This window comes from Copadichromis virginalis, linkage group LG5 (genome assembly GCF_057382275.1).
Source record: "Copadichromis virginalis isolate Kocher_CV1m ecotype Utaka linkage group LG5, C_Virginalis_male_GT1.1, whole genome shotgun sequence".
NCBI lineage: Eukaryota > Metazoa > Chordata > Actinopteri > Cichliformes > Cichlidae > Copadichromis > Copadichromis virginalis.
This window is the reverse complement of record NC_140622.1, coordinates 8381277-8396329: the sequence shown is the minus strand read 5'-3', so window position 1 is coordinate 8396329 and position 15053 is coordinate 8381277. Positions and strand designations below refer to the sequence as shown.

Below are 15053 nucleotides of genomic sequence, written 5' to 3'. Positions count from 1 at the left end.
TGAGAGCATTGTTGTATTTTCATGTGCGCTGTGATGCAACACATGCACTGATATTCACCGAAGCGCACAGACCATGTTGCATTGATTTGCATTACTTAAGCACGGCGCTCTGCAGCAGAATGCAGAGCAGCAGGCTGGCCCAGGATAGCAGAAGGGAACCCTCTTTCTAAATTTAGCTCTCAGTGGCGAAATGCTGCAGCGGCACCCATAATCAATGGCCTGTCTACGTCAGAGCCCAGCTTCGCTTTCCTTTAACCCGGGCCCCGCAGATAAATAGATTGTGCTTTCTCTGCTGGTCATTTCTCTCTGATCAAACTGACACCATTGCCCTCTGTGTTGTTCTATTTTTGGAGAGCAGACCACAGTTTACTGCATGACCTGCACCTCTGTCCTGTGTCCTGTGCAGGCTTTTATGCAGGCACCCTCAGCCTGTGCCCTCAGCTGAGGACATCATTGCTTACATAAATGTGACTCTGTAAACACTTCTTTTATCATACTGCTGAGATTGTGCTGCAGCCCTTCTGCAGACCGTGTAAGGTCATGAGAGGGTAGTGATCATGCATCTGATGACTTAGTAAAAAGTGCCTGAAGCGTCAGTGACCTGAATTCCCTGCGGGAGTGTTTTGCTGCTTTTAGGAGGGTGAGTTTTTACATCCATTGTTTGTTTGTGTGCACCTGTGATGTGACTGGCCCTGGAGCTGACCATGCAGGAAAAGGCAGTAATGTATATGTGCACAATAATGTTCATGGGGGATAAACAGATGGACTGCGTTCATCTGCCTAATCCAGATGTGAAAAGAGAGGGGTGGATCTCACTAAGAACCACTGCACAGATGCACAGATATGGTAGTAACTTACCCATCACAGGCTCCTACCTTCAAACCATACTCTGCTTTATTTACTCTGCGGAGCTTTGACCCGGCACCTCCAATACAATCCAGATATTAGAACCATTTTTCTTATTCATTCAATATATCGATTAGACTTGCACTTTGATTATATTGTTTGATTATGAATAAGGATGATTTACTATTAGCAAAAACATGTATTTAGCACTCTGTATCACTCTAAACGTAAAAGGCTGGAAGTTCTTTTACCCTCTGTGTGGGATCGCAGGTCTATTAATCAGAAGGTTGGTGGGTTGCCACAGCGGCATGTTTGATTTGTCACAGTTTTACACCGGATGCAACTTCAGAGGGGATTTGTGTCTCCAGCTGGAATCAATAAGAAAATGCCTTTCTGCTGCAGTGAGTTCGAACACGTCATTTACTGTGTCGAGATCCAAAGGTCAAAGAAGACAAACCACTATCTGAAACAACAGACTGACCCCATCACTGTTGGATGCTCTCGCCTTCCTGACTTCCAGGGTTCAGTGTACACGCGTACAACTAGTTAAACTATCAAGATGAGCTGACATAACAAGATTATATCAATGAACGTGACTGCTTCTTATAAAAACACTTCTTGTCTTTGCAATTCAAATTTGTGCTGAAATAATTTAGCACAGCAGTATTAACCTCCTCAGCCATGCTCGTTAGCTCAGCTAACAGGATTATTTCTGCTGTGGGGTCATCCTCAGTGAAAATGTCTGTGGAGATAAAACTCCACTCAGCACGCCTGCTCTCTTTGGGGTATTTCAAATTAAGAGTTATGCTAAAGGAAGAGGAAGGCAGAAGGAAGGAAGACACAGCAGTAGCAGTAATGGTGATGATGACAGGAGCCCACTCAGTATCTGCCTCCTTCTGCAGAGCCACAGAGAAACCAATAATTGGATATTTGTGGCACAGAGACCAATTTCTGCTGACACCACATCTCACTGTGTGAAGTAGGATGGAGTAACTAAGCACAGCTGCTGTGCAGAACTGCTATAAATAGCTCTACTGGCCACACAGCAGCTGACTGCAAGACAACAGTGTTATCATTCAGGAATCCCAGTGCTGGGCGTTTCAAGTACACCTCATTTCCACAGTGTATTTATTATCTATCTGTGATCACTTTAGTGGGCAATCATTACACTCGGACAGAGCTAGAGTCCACAAAGTAAAGAAAGACAAGCGTTCGAGTGCCAGAGCTGAGAAAGCTGGGCTTAATTTAATCATTCCACTGACATAAAAGGATTTCCTTTCAAATGATATCACCATGTGCTGCATTTGACACAATAGCAGTTTCCAGGCAACCGAGGCTGTCAGATGGCAGCAGGCTGCTCTTCCTTGCAGCTGAGAAAACTTTCAGTTTTATAATCTGTTTCAGCCGACATGAAATATTAATGATTGCTTTCCTTGGGTTTCCCCCCTCACTCCTATTCTTTTTTTTTTTCTGTCCTGCAGGCAAGAAAAAAAAAAGTTTGCTTGGTAAAAAGATTACTTTCCCAGAAGCAGAAGTGTGTGAGTCTTGAGGACTTTCACAGCAGCGGAGAGTGCAGTCGACAAAAGCAAGGCCTGCTGCTTTGTTGTGCAGTGTACGTGATGCAAAAAAAACATTTCCAGCAGTTCCAAATGTCCAAACCTCAGGAAAGAAAAATAACACGAGTATCTAATCAACGTAATAACTGCTAATAAGTGTGACCAGTCACTCTTCTTTTATCTGCTCTTATCTCGTTTGGGACTGTTTGACCTGCAAAAGATAAGATGTTTTATTCACTGGAGCAAATTTTCTGCTGAACTGTGCAGACAATGTCATCAAGTGTCCTTTGTCCTCTAGACCTGTCCTTGTTGGTGTATAGAAATCACATGATGCTATAGTTGTTTTTGTAACAAGCTGTTTCATATTTAAACAGCAAGCTGTTTTTATGTCATGACATGAATTCCTTGTTAATATTATCATAACACAGGACTGCATGTATGATAGTAGAAGTAAGGATTCAGTCGAAGCCTAAATACAGGAGGGCACCAAAGAGCTGTGTCTAACATTAGCTAGCCACATGTTATCGTTATAATAGTAAAGCAGATAAAGGTGTAGAAGCAAAATGAAGGGAGTGCAAATGTTATACCAAAAACTTTCAATTTACAAAACAGCTTCTTAAAAAAGTGAATTTGCATAGAATTCAGACTCTGCAGCAACATGTGGACGTTGGGCCAAAATGGACGTTGCATTCTTGAGTCACTCGATTGATTCAATGACTCTACGTCTCTTTGTTTGGCCGAAGTCTGTAACTTTTGGATATTGGCTACAACCTGTTATGGTGGAGTTCCAGAAATTCCTCTATGCAGGAATAACCCTGCCTGTTTCATCAGTTGTGCGTGCAGAGAATATTGTAGCAGGTGTTATGGTGCCCATGCGTCCAGTCAGCACAGAGTGCTCAAGGAATTTAGACGACAAACAGCCGTATTTCTACACTGCACGGAGAAATGACAAACTAAACAAGAACCCGTGTGATCTACCGGAGGTTGGCCTGCGTGGTGAAGCACACAGAAACTCAGGGTTTCCTGATGACAATAATAATAACTTTATTTGTGTAGCAGTTTTTAAAGCACACAGTTATCAAGTGCTTCACAGTTTAGATGAAAACATACATGGAGTGTACCTTACATTTGTTTCTACGTGCATACTTCCATACATACATTAGATGTGAACTCTAGCCAGCAAATAATGTGGGAAACATGAACCTGTTTAAAGAAAGCACTGAGGAAGGCTGTTCTAAAATATAGATGCAACAGCCTCACGGCGTAGAACAATCCACAGACTCAGATCTGATGGCTGGAGATGAATAAGGTGTAGAATAAGATCTCAGCAGCAGCCTGGGTTCACAGCAGATGAATTTATCTTGATTGCAAGGAGTTTGATGTAATAACTGACCTCTGTAGACGCGACAGCAGGAGTAAACACAAGATCTTCATTTTTGACAGGATTGAGAATGAGGCCATTTTACGGCATTCATTTAGTAATAGCAATAAAGCATTCTCTAAGGTAGGAGAGGCTGCTAAGTGTTGTTAGGCCTAACAGACAAATAGAGCTGTGTATCCTCAGCATAGCAATGGTGGGAGATGCTTTCGAAGCTCTTAGTTCAATTCAATTTTATTTATATAGCGCCAAATCACAACAGTGGTTGCCTCAAGGCGCTTTATATTGTAAGGGCCCTCCAGTTATACAAATAATATGAATAAATACACAAGACAGCAGTAATACATAAAATGAAAAAAGCAGTGGTCCAAAGAACGACACATGAGGGACCCCATATACAAGAGGAGCAGAAGACGACATATTTATTAATATGGCTTCTGAATGTCAGTAGAGTAAAAACCGTTTGAGAGCAGCGACAGAGATGCCAACCCGGTGTTTAAGTGATGATGTATGAACTCTGCTTCTGGGTCCAAACTACTCTGCGTTTATTAAGGTTGTTGTCTTTTTAACATGTTTTAATGCTATTTCATCTGAACAAGCCCCCTAAAAAAATTAATTAATTACATTTTTTTTTGTTTTGTTTTTTTTAAAGGCAGTGATCACTGTCAGTCTGTCAGCAGTAAATTAGTGACTAACCTCTTATTGTGGATGGATTATCTCAGTTGTTCTCCTGACTGAAGTTTGGTCCGTTTATAGCATCGGGAACCCTCTCGTCAACTTTTATCAGTGCTGTGGAAAATATGAAAAATTTGGAGGAGGTTGATTAGTGAATTGGCCAGTGATAATTAACACTTCCTACCATCGCTCCCATAATCAGACTACTTGACCTCTCCTCAAACTCCAGAAATCAGACCCCATTACCACATTACACCACAGTGTATGGTTTGAAAATAAAGAACCCTGGTCAACTTTACAGAGTAAAAAGCCAGCTGACCCACCCTCCTGGAGCCATCGCTTTAGTTTTGTAGTCAGCTGAGGTGTTAAAAAATGAAGCCAGTGTGTAGTTCTCGTTTTTGTGGTTTCACACGAGGGACTCTTTTCTCAGAATGTGCCCCTCCGGTTTCTATTTGTGTCTTTATAGTGAGCAGCATCACAGCCGGGCATCACTCCAGTTACAGGGCTGGAGTTGGCAGATACTGTAAAACAGTTGGGTAGACGTAAGCACCGGATGACACAGCCTGCACATATATGGCATAAAGCGAAATCCTCAAATTACATGTTGTCACCACTGTAGACCGTCCCTGTCCCACAAGCAGTAATTAACGTTATACAATGGCTTTTCCCCCCTCTAGAGTTCTAGCTGTGAGAACCCTCTCATTGAAATGCCAAAAGTCTGAAAGCCTTTGCACCCACTCTGATCACTGGTTGATTTTCTTTTCAGCCTCACGCCAAATTAGGGTTAGATCGCTGACGATCAAAGATGTAACATACAGCTATTTTTATTTGCCTGTCACCCACTGCTACAACTGCAGCCATAGAGAATAGAGTGTAGTTGCTTTGTTACAGTCTGGCCTTTGTACATGCAGTATCTAGGACTGATTGTGGTCCTCAAGTTGACCGTTAGACTGGTCAATATGCAAACAGAATCAGAAATAGATTTTTACATCTGCTATGTTGACTAATGGATATCCATTGCTAAAGAAAACCAGATAAAGAATTTTAACCATGCTTGTAGTTAAGATGTTGGTGCGCTAGTTTTTCTATCACCACTCGTCTCGATGTTCCTTTACACTTATTTCATGGCTTGCTATGGCTGTGTCAGTATTATTTTGTCTCATGGACAGTGAAAACTTGGCAAAGACATTTATATTGTCTAAACTGTGATGTTTAAATGTTTCTTTTTAAGTTGGTTAAATGTGTTTGCCTTATTTAACTTTTCATCTAGCACCACATTCATGTCAATATTTACCTTTGTCTTTGATTGGCTGGACTTTGTTAATTTTAGCATGCTAAACTTTGCTAATTAGTGAAAAACACAGATTTGAATGTGATTTTGCAGATATCTGGTCTTAAACCAAAGTAAACATTAAACATGCTTTGTGAGCATGTTCACTTGCCGACATTAACTGCATTAACTTTTGATCACATGTGGACTTTCCAGGCTTAAGAAGGTCATGTCAGCTAGTGTATTCTTTCCTTCAACTGATAATCACTTCAGTCACTTAGTTTAACCCTAATTTCTTTGCCCTTTTACATAACATCTACATTACACTTTACTATATATGGTCAGTTTATCTGTTGTGCCAACACCAGGTCACAGAATGCCACCAAAAAAAGCTCATGTTTCTATTGTCATGGCAGCTTCCTGCATTTACCACGAGTTGTTTATTGCAAACAGAGTACAACAATTTAAACAAGTAAAGGCTATCTGCTGACACATGTTCATATGTGTTTCGTGTCAAATCAGGATGCAACACATCCTGCAGGATGATTAGTCATTTTACAGGAAATGACAAGCTCTAAAATATCATCAAGAACACCTACAGAAGTTGTTGCGTACCTGTCACCATCAGTTTTGGTATCAACACGGAAGCTTTGCTACAAGGATCAGTTTGTCCCGTGTGAATCACAAGGCTCTTTGTTTTCATGTTTACACACCCGGGACCTGATCTGGGATAGTGAAATGATTGAGAATGAATTTAGTTTGGAAGGGTTTGGTTGATTTCATGCTGTTCTGCCTTCATTGTGAAAAGTGTATAGCCAATGTACAGTAACCTGTAGAGAGACTGAGCTATTATAAAATGGTTTCTTGCACACTGTGCTCCCAGCAGGTTGTTCAAAAGCGAGAAATCATCCTTCACTTGATCTGTGGACCTGAAGAAAAGGGCAAAGCCTTGGAGATCAACAACTGTCTAGATAAAGAATTGATTCTTGGTCTTGGAGTGTTTGAATGCCTCCCATTCATAGATCATCAATAGCACAGCAAGGCTTTGAGGAGAAAAATAACTTTACAAGCTAGTTGGTGGATGTTTGAATTATTTACTGGAGCTTTGCTCTAACGTGAATTAAGAGGTTATAGAGTTTCAGTTTGAAGTGATCTCAGTAATGGAATATACTGTTGACCAAACTAGGACCGACCTCAAAGTCGTTCATATTTGATGGACCTAGCAACAGAGAGAGAGTTATCCAGGTCAACATTTAAACACAACAGAGTCCTCCACAACCACGTTACATAAATATTGAGCTTCTGGTACAAAGAAGGTTCCTTTAGCAACAAGCCCCCACCTCCTCGGTCCCCAGGGCCATCCTGGGCTCACTCAGACTCCACATCCGAGCGTGGCACCGCTGTCCTCGGGCTCTCTCACTGAGGGGAAGGAGCGAGGGATTAGGACACACCTCAGTGGGCAGTAGCAGGCCGCCGCCTGGCCCGTGGCGCCTGACTCATCCCATTCTCCTCCACTTTTTATGGGCTGACATTCTAATCAGCCCCTGCTCTTACAGGCGGCACATCGCTTTGGCATGCTTGTGAGTTCTTCAACAAACAAGGAACTTTTACCTCTGCCCAAACAGAGTGGGCGAGCACTTGTGAAGCGCACATCGCTGCAGGAGTCTGTGACTAATAGCCCATTAGGATTTTTTGGCAAAATACAAAAACAGGCTGACTCACTCGTGCTTTTATGCAGCTTGCATTAAGTATTTGATTTTAATCCACTGCACCTAAATTTTCTAACGCAAAATACATCTGATACCCTTTCGCCTGCAAGTCATATGACTTGCTCCGCGAACCAAGGGAAGTGCTGCTGACCTGAACGGTTTTGTGCCGCACGCCACACATCCAAGTACAGCTCCGCTCCATTTAGCACGCTGACTCCTTGCAGGCCTCCAGTGCCGCCGCGTCTGTGGTCCTGTATTGCTAGTCGTCTGAGATCCCAGTTACAGCTGACGCCATCACAGGACGGGCTTATTTTAGGCCTGCGCTACAAATGCTGCAGCTTGTGAAATTTTTCTGTTATTTGCTCGGTGCATTTTTTGGCCTCCACTTTTCCAGTTTCCTCACATTTTTTAAAGACTCAATGCACACCATGCTAAGATATACCACATTTTCAGCTAATATCTCATTGGGTTAAAAAATACTAGTTTATGCCTGTCAGACTGTGTTATCTGCGGCATTTTCCATAGATTCAGGTACAGAAATACAGAATGAATGATGTTTTTGAGACAGACTGATGGTTACAAAGTGTCTAAAGATACTGTTTAAAACTGATTCTTTGCTAAGTTGTCTGTTATGTGTAGACAAACATCGATTCATTCCTTGAGTCTGATGCCTTTTTTTTATGGTTGAATGACTCATAGGTTAGTGTTAAGTTGGTAAACAAACAAAACCTCTGAAAATGGTCAAGTACAAGGATTTTTGCACAGTCCTACTCTGATACATACATGATGCATTTACCATGATACAGTAACAGCTACCCAACGCACTCAAAACAGAATTTGAAAGTAATCACTGATTCATGTTTATGCCAGAGATCCCTGGTATTTACTGAACTTTGACTTAAGTTGGCTGCTTTTAATCGTTATATGATATGAATGACAGTTGAACTGGATTAAGGAGACGTGAAAACTGACTGCATCAGCTAGATTTCGATGTGTCTGTTGGAGGTGATAGGAGTACAGTATGTAAATGCTTGCTATGACTGTGCCACACGGTGACTTATCTTCCCTCAGACAATCTTTGGTCAGCGATGGACTATTTTGTACACAAGTTGGGACAGCAGAGTTTAACCTTTTGCTAAATGAGGGAAGGTGCTTTTTCTCCGCGCAGTGTTCAGGATCACTTTGCATCACATTAGTGGCTGTAACTGCTGTTACAGCTGGAATCTTTCCCCTCTGAGCAGCTGGACAGTCTGTTAATGCTGTCCTACATATGCAAAGAGCAGTAGAAGCCAACAAGGATTTCTTTTTAATACCTTGAGCCTATTTTGAAAGAACTAAATGTAAACAGAATCATAAAAAATGAACATTTTCTATGAATCTGTATATGTATAGGTGGCAGGGCGGAAATGTATGATAGAAGGGAATCATAAACATCAGATGATGTTGAATGGTGTAGAAATCTGAGTCTGTCAAACCGCTCAAAAGCTGCAAGGAATTAACACATGAGTACAGCTTGTATGTAGGGCTGAGCATCTGCCCACATGACTGCATTGTTAGTGCTGGACTGATTAGGCCAGTCAATTGCAGAACAGTTACTTATTTAATTAATTTATTGGAAAGAAAATGCCAAAAAATGTATTGCTTGGAGGTTGTCAACAGTGGGGATGTTTCCTTTGTCTTACATTTCTTTGCTGAAAATGAAAAAGTCTTAAGAAGTGGGCAGAACGCATAATTTTAGGATTTCAAATGGGGTTAAGCTTTCACGGTTTTCTGAAATTCTTGCGCTAAATAAATGTTTCTGGCCTGTCCTGCGCTCCCAACCGCTCTCTGAATTTGGTTCCGGAAGTTTCTTCCTGCTAAAAGGGAGTTTTTCCTTCCCAAGTGATTGCTCAGAGGGATTTTCTCTGTATGGCTGTAGCATCTTTACCTTACAAAAAATAAAACAGTTAATGAGAATAAACTAACAGATCTGCATTTTATAGCTTTTTTTGTCGTTAAAATGTCGTTACTAACGCGTATTTGGTCTGTCCATAAAAGAAAAAACCGCATTGTTAGTTGCTAAATTGTCCACTAAATTTTAGGCAGTAATTTTCTTTTTCCCCTTTTGTTATATATTTCTTCTAATCCCCCTCTTTCGTTGATGCTCCTCTACCACCCCATGTTAAATTCCTGGAAAAGCCCCTGATCCTGTAAACGTGTTTCAATACAGAACAGCTCGCTTCATCGCAGCCGTCTGTGTGTGTGCGTGTGTTGCGTGTGAGTGGGTACACAGGGAATCTCCTCCTCAGTCCCACCCCTTCACATTAGTAGTGAGCTAAAAAGGAGGCAGGCGGTGCTGCACCACTCTCAGTCCACTCAGCGCGCATCGCAGAGCTCTCTCCTCATCCCCCGAACGTCCGCGGGGACTCCACCGAGCAGCCAACCAGCGCTCCTCGCTCTCTAAACTAAGCGTCTGCTCGAGCAGCCTCCAAACGGAGCAGAGTCAGGGACAATCTCACATTATTTCCTTTCCACGGAGCTGCGAAACGCGGGGCCTGACTTTGAGTTCCCGATGTGGAGTTGTAATACTTCAAAGACCAAAACGAGCAGCGCGTCGGACTCGAGGTGGAACGCGTTTTGGATGCGCAGCTCTCGGCGCTCTGCGCACCGGCACAAGCGCGCCAAGTGCTAGTAGCAGTGAAAGGACTGAAAAGACTATTGACGGGTGCTGTGGGAGGAAAACATGGTCCAGAACGTAATTCTGGTGTTTTTCCGCAGGAGACTGAGCCAGAGGCCGGCAGTGGAGGAGCTGGAGAGCCGGAACATTTTGAAGCGTAAGTAAAGCGAGCATCCACGGAGCTTTCCACTCCCACTTCATGGCAGGCCTGCGTCTTAAAAAACGAAGTTTCTGATCCTAATTGTAATATTACAGTCAGGTGCTCCCGGAGTTTACATTGACTTAATGGTCCACTTCTTATTTATTTCAGACTTTGGTCGTTTCATATATCTTTAATACTACTTTAATAAGTTACTTTGGACTCTCATGCCACATGGACAAATAGATAATATTTTTAAATAAGTGGATAATGACGGAAAGCTTCATAATCAGTCATTACCCAATTTCCTTCGGGGTCAACCTTCAGGATCAATAAAGTTTTGAATTGAATTGAATTGAGAATGGCAGCTCTGCTTTTTGTTTGTAGGAGGCTGTAGTTATCATGGCCAAATTCTCTTTTTTCAGCAGATAACGGTCCCCCTCTGATTACACAGTGTCCACGTATTATGTGGAAATTGTTCCCGTGCAGTCCCAGTAATAAGAACATACTTCACTGTGGTTCTAACTGCATTTTTGCAGCAAGAAATTGTTTGATTGTAGCGCTCCAAGCAGTGGAATTAGTCCCGCTGCCCTGAAAGAACAGAACGCTTATGAAAGAGTGTGTGAGGAGACCTAGATTTTGTACATCTGTGTGTCTCTGAGCCACCTGTGAGCCCTCAACAGCTGCCCCTTTCTCTCTCCACACAGGGGCATGTGTTTAAGCCAAACAGCTAGCCCTTTGGCATGACACGCACTGTCTAGCACAGAACATTCAAAAAATTTTAATATTTGGAATCGTGTTTTCCTGTTGAATGAAAAAGAAAGAAATGCGCTCAGGTGCCAGCCCTGCTTTAAGCTGCCAGACTAGTTGACCAAAATTTCAAATGAAACGAGATTAAAAATAAATGAAGTGACATTGAGGGATCTCTGGGCTGTATAATAAAGATCAATCCTATTAGAGACCTAATCTGCTCCAGTCTCGCTCTCTGACTGACTTGCATTCCTTCTCCTGAGCGCTGCTGCACGCTGGCTCACTAGGGGATATTGATTGCAAGGAGGATCAGACACACTGGCTCTGTTAATCACAGACAGATTACCTGAGCGTCTATCATTTTGCCTCATTTTTCACATCTAATGTTTGTCCTTTCATGTGTCAACAGAGAGAAATGACCAGACTGAGCAGGAGGAGAGGAGGGAGATCAAACAGCGGCTGAACAGAAAGGTAAGAATTTCCCATGTTTGGGTTCACCGCAGGAACCCCAACAGCACACTCACTGTTGCTTTATAAAAAATATTTAGCTTCTATCACCAATTCCATTGATTGCATGAATAAGCTGAAACCATTTGGTTGTTTTGTTTTGTTTTCCAGTTGAACCAGCGGCCGACGGTAGATGAGTTGCGGGACAGAAAGATCCTAATTCGTTTCAGCGACTATGTGGAAGTGGCCAAAGCTCAGGACTATGACAGGAGAGCCGACAAGCCCTGGACCAGACTGTCAGCTGCTGACAAGGTAGCTGAAACTTCTTCACTGTTGTTTTTTTTTAAAGCACATAGTCTTTAAACGTCTCTTTTTTTTGTTGTTGTTTAATTGTTGTGTTGTCTCCTTTTTTGGAGGGTATTTATAAAAAAGATGATTTAGCAACCGCGTTTGGGTTTCGAGGGAGGGCACACCTGGGCTCACGCTTGATGTTGCTTTTGTTTTCGCAGGCGGCGATACGGAAGGAGCTGAACGAGTTCAAAAGCAACGAGATGGAAGTTCATTCTTCGAGCAAGCATCTGACAAGGTCAATGTGTGAGCACGGCGTCACCGGTGCTTCCTTTCTTTATATTTATGCTAGCTTTACTGTTAGCGGACGGGGTTCGGTTTGACATTGTGCAAAGAATGGAAAGTGCATTATTCAACATCAATGAGTGCACACCCTGCAGAGTAGAGCTTAAATTTAGCTGCAGCCGGGGCCCTTGAGATGGGGGGGAAAAATTTGCACCACCTCTCGGCTATAATGAATGTCCGCACATATTCAGCTTACGTTTTGCTTCTGTCAGGACTGTCTGTAGCTAAAAAAAAAAGAATTAGCTGGGGTTGTGCTTACGCAAGACCCCATTTTTTTTAAGTGCCCTGTCCATTTGGTAATAATAGGACTGTTGATTGATGAAACCATGCTCACTCTTTCCCCCCTTTTCTGCTTCGCAGGTTCCACCGGCCTTAGCAAGGTTTCTTCTGTGAAGAGTTGCTTAAATCTGGTTTCTTTAGTGAAGACCTTGCACAAAGTCTTCCATTGGCCTGCAGCCACTGGGTGTCCTGATATTTGGGTCCGTTGAACCTTTGGAGGCTATGTCTCTAGAAATGGATCTGCCAGCAGAAGGACAGGGGGGGGGGCATGCAGCAAGCTCCACTTCTGCTCAGAAGACCATCTCCTTAACCCTCACTTCACCTCGTCAGCGGAGCAGGAAGAGCTGAGGTTGCGCATTCGCCATAATAAACAAAGCATTGACTTCTTTTTGTTTTTGTAAACGGACTCTTTTAAAAGACGCTCTTTTTTTGACACGGGAGGGGGGGCACGTGCATGTGACCGAGTCGACCAATCCCACTCCAGTATCAGTAGTCACATCCCCGAGCTGTGTCGGAGCTGATTCAGTTGATGATGATTTTCATATCGACAGTGTACATGTTCTTAAACAGAAACCTTGTCTGTGTACAAGATGAAAATCCCTTTGTAAGCACTATTTATTGTCTGCACAATACAGGCTTTCAAATTTGTAAAAACAAACTCTCCTGGTCTTGTGTGTACATTGTGTGTGTTTCAGATCATATTTTAATATCAAAAAGCACAAGAGATATGTGGGATATTTTAGAAATGTGATTCAAAGTTGTTTTTTTCCTCACAGAGGTCAGAATTAGGCTGACGGATGATAGCTGGCTACGGCTGATGAATGGGTTGTAATCCCCTAGATTTATGTCAGTTTTAGATTTATAACATTTGAGTGAAGTTCGTCTCGTCACATCAGATGAAGCAGCAATTAGTTGGCAGAATGCAGGCAGTGACCTGTTTCTTATCCTCACGCTTTGTCATCCTCGCACAAATGGCTCTCTGTGCCGGGGACGTCATGTGGGTTTAAACTCCCTCGTGAAAACAAGCTCACCTGACTGCATTTGTCCAATTTGCAGCGAGCTGCTGATCTAATGAGCTTTAATGCGGCGACACAGGAACGGGAATAAGAACGAACCGTTGTGTCAAACCTGAATATTACATGACAAACGCATTAAAATGGTAGGCGAAGCAGGTGCAAGTGAGGTGAGTGAAAAGCCGCTTTCAGAGATTAGAAGCCTCTTACCTGATATTAAAAAATAATAATAAAAAATAAACTAACCCTCCTAATGTCACATTTCAGTCAAGTGGAAATATCAGAGGCTGAAAAATAAAGCACTTCCTGCTGACCCTCTCACTGACTCTCAGGTAATAGAAGTGAACAGAGACAAAAGCTAAATGGCTAAAACGATTATTTATACCTGCGTCTAGAGTTTTAGTTCTTCCCAAATACATTATTGCTAATGTGTCCGAAATGTAAATACCACCTATTTCCTGCTGTTTTTCTTGCAAAAGCCAATTTTTCCCATTCTACTCTATCATTCTGCAATGCGTGCCGATTGGTCAGTTAAGGATTTACTTGAGGACACTGTCCCTTGATGACAACTATTTCCGTTTCCAAACTAGATGTTAAAAGCGTTGTTAAAGTATTTATTGTTAGGAGCTGGTTGCCGTGGTTGGGACTATCGGGGGACTTTAATCAAACTGGCAGATGCTGCGATGAAGTCCCTAATATTTACAGTATGGTATTTCACTACAGTTGAAAAATGGAGCTAGAACTGCCAGAAGAAAGAGGTTTACCCAAACAAATGTTTTTTCACCGTTTAGAACTATCTCACTAACATACTTTATGTAACAGGGGGTTTATAAAGCAGAGGTTCTTAAGTCTTCAGACGACCATGTTCATAGGCCCATCTTCAGCTATTAAATCACTACCTCACAACCTGCTACACAAAATGTCTGGTCTCTGTGGTTAGTTTCCCTCCTTAAGCGGTGGATGGATCAATCCAAAAATCGATAGTATCGAAGCCAACTCTTGTATTTATATTCAATCAATACTAGTGTGAAAGGATCAATACTTTTACTATCATCTAAGGTCAATATGTAGACCACTGAATTGTGTTAAATTATTTTTCGGGGAGAGGGTGAGAAGACGCACAACAAACATGCACTATGAAAAATGTCTGAATCTTCTTGTGTTGACTGCCATGTCAATTTAATTTATATCCTATAGTAGGGCTGTGCGATATGACCAAAATCTCATATCCCGATATAAGACATCTATCGTCCGATAACGATATAAATCACAAAAATGTAACATTTTCTGTAAATTCTGTGAATCTCGGGCAGCTCGACTTGCGTGGAGTCGAGTGTTTTAACCGATGCATGAAACGATACATTTTTAGACATAAGTTGTAACGGCCACAGTTTTCTTTGTGAGTATTTATTACACGGCGTGCTGCGGGGAAAAGCCTGTTCTAACGTTTGAGTCTAAGGTTTATTTTTTAGCACCTGGCGGCTCTTTTTTACTTCTCATCCGTAAACACTCTGCATCTTTCACGTGATTCAGTTTATTTTGAAAAGTCTCAACAGGATCTTGAGCTTTAATTTGAAAGGTTTAAGTGGAAAATAAACAAGCGGAAACGCGATGCTGTTACCGTCCTTGTTGCTAACGACAACACATAAAAACAAGCACTTGTCTGTCTGTAGTGTGGTTATATTAAATATAAGAGAAAGAG

At 42.1% G+C, this 15053-nt stretch overlaps 1 protein-coding gene across 3 annotated transcripts in view; it reads left to right on the top strand.

Annotated features, from left to right (window-relative positions):
• The window catches only part of phactr3b (phosphatase and actin regulator 3b), a 60179-nt gene extending 47153 nt beyond the window's left edge, over window positions 1–13026 (top strand). Inside the window, exons 9-13 of one of the 3 annotated variants that reach the window (XM_085455725.1) lie at window positions 10192–10247; window positions 11389–11450; window positions 11598–11738; window positions 11936–12012; window positions 12420–13026. In XM_085455725.1, coding sequence (XP_085311851.1) covers window positions 10192–10247; window positions 11389–11450; window positions 11598–11738; window positions 11936–12012; window positions 12420–12435 — 352 coding nt within the window. In that variant the 3' untranslated portion in view covers window positions 12436–13026. The remainder of the gene's footprint in view (window positions 1–10191; window positions 10248–11388; window positions 11451–11597; window positions 11739–11935; window positions 12013–12419) is intronic. The other 2 variants (XM_085455726.1, XM_085455727.1) reach the window with 2 other exon arrangements.
• The last annotated feature ends 2027 nt before the right edge of the window (window positions 13027–15053 follow it).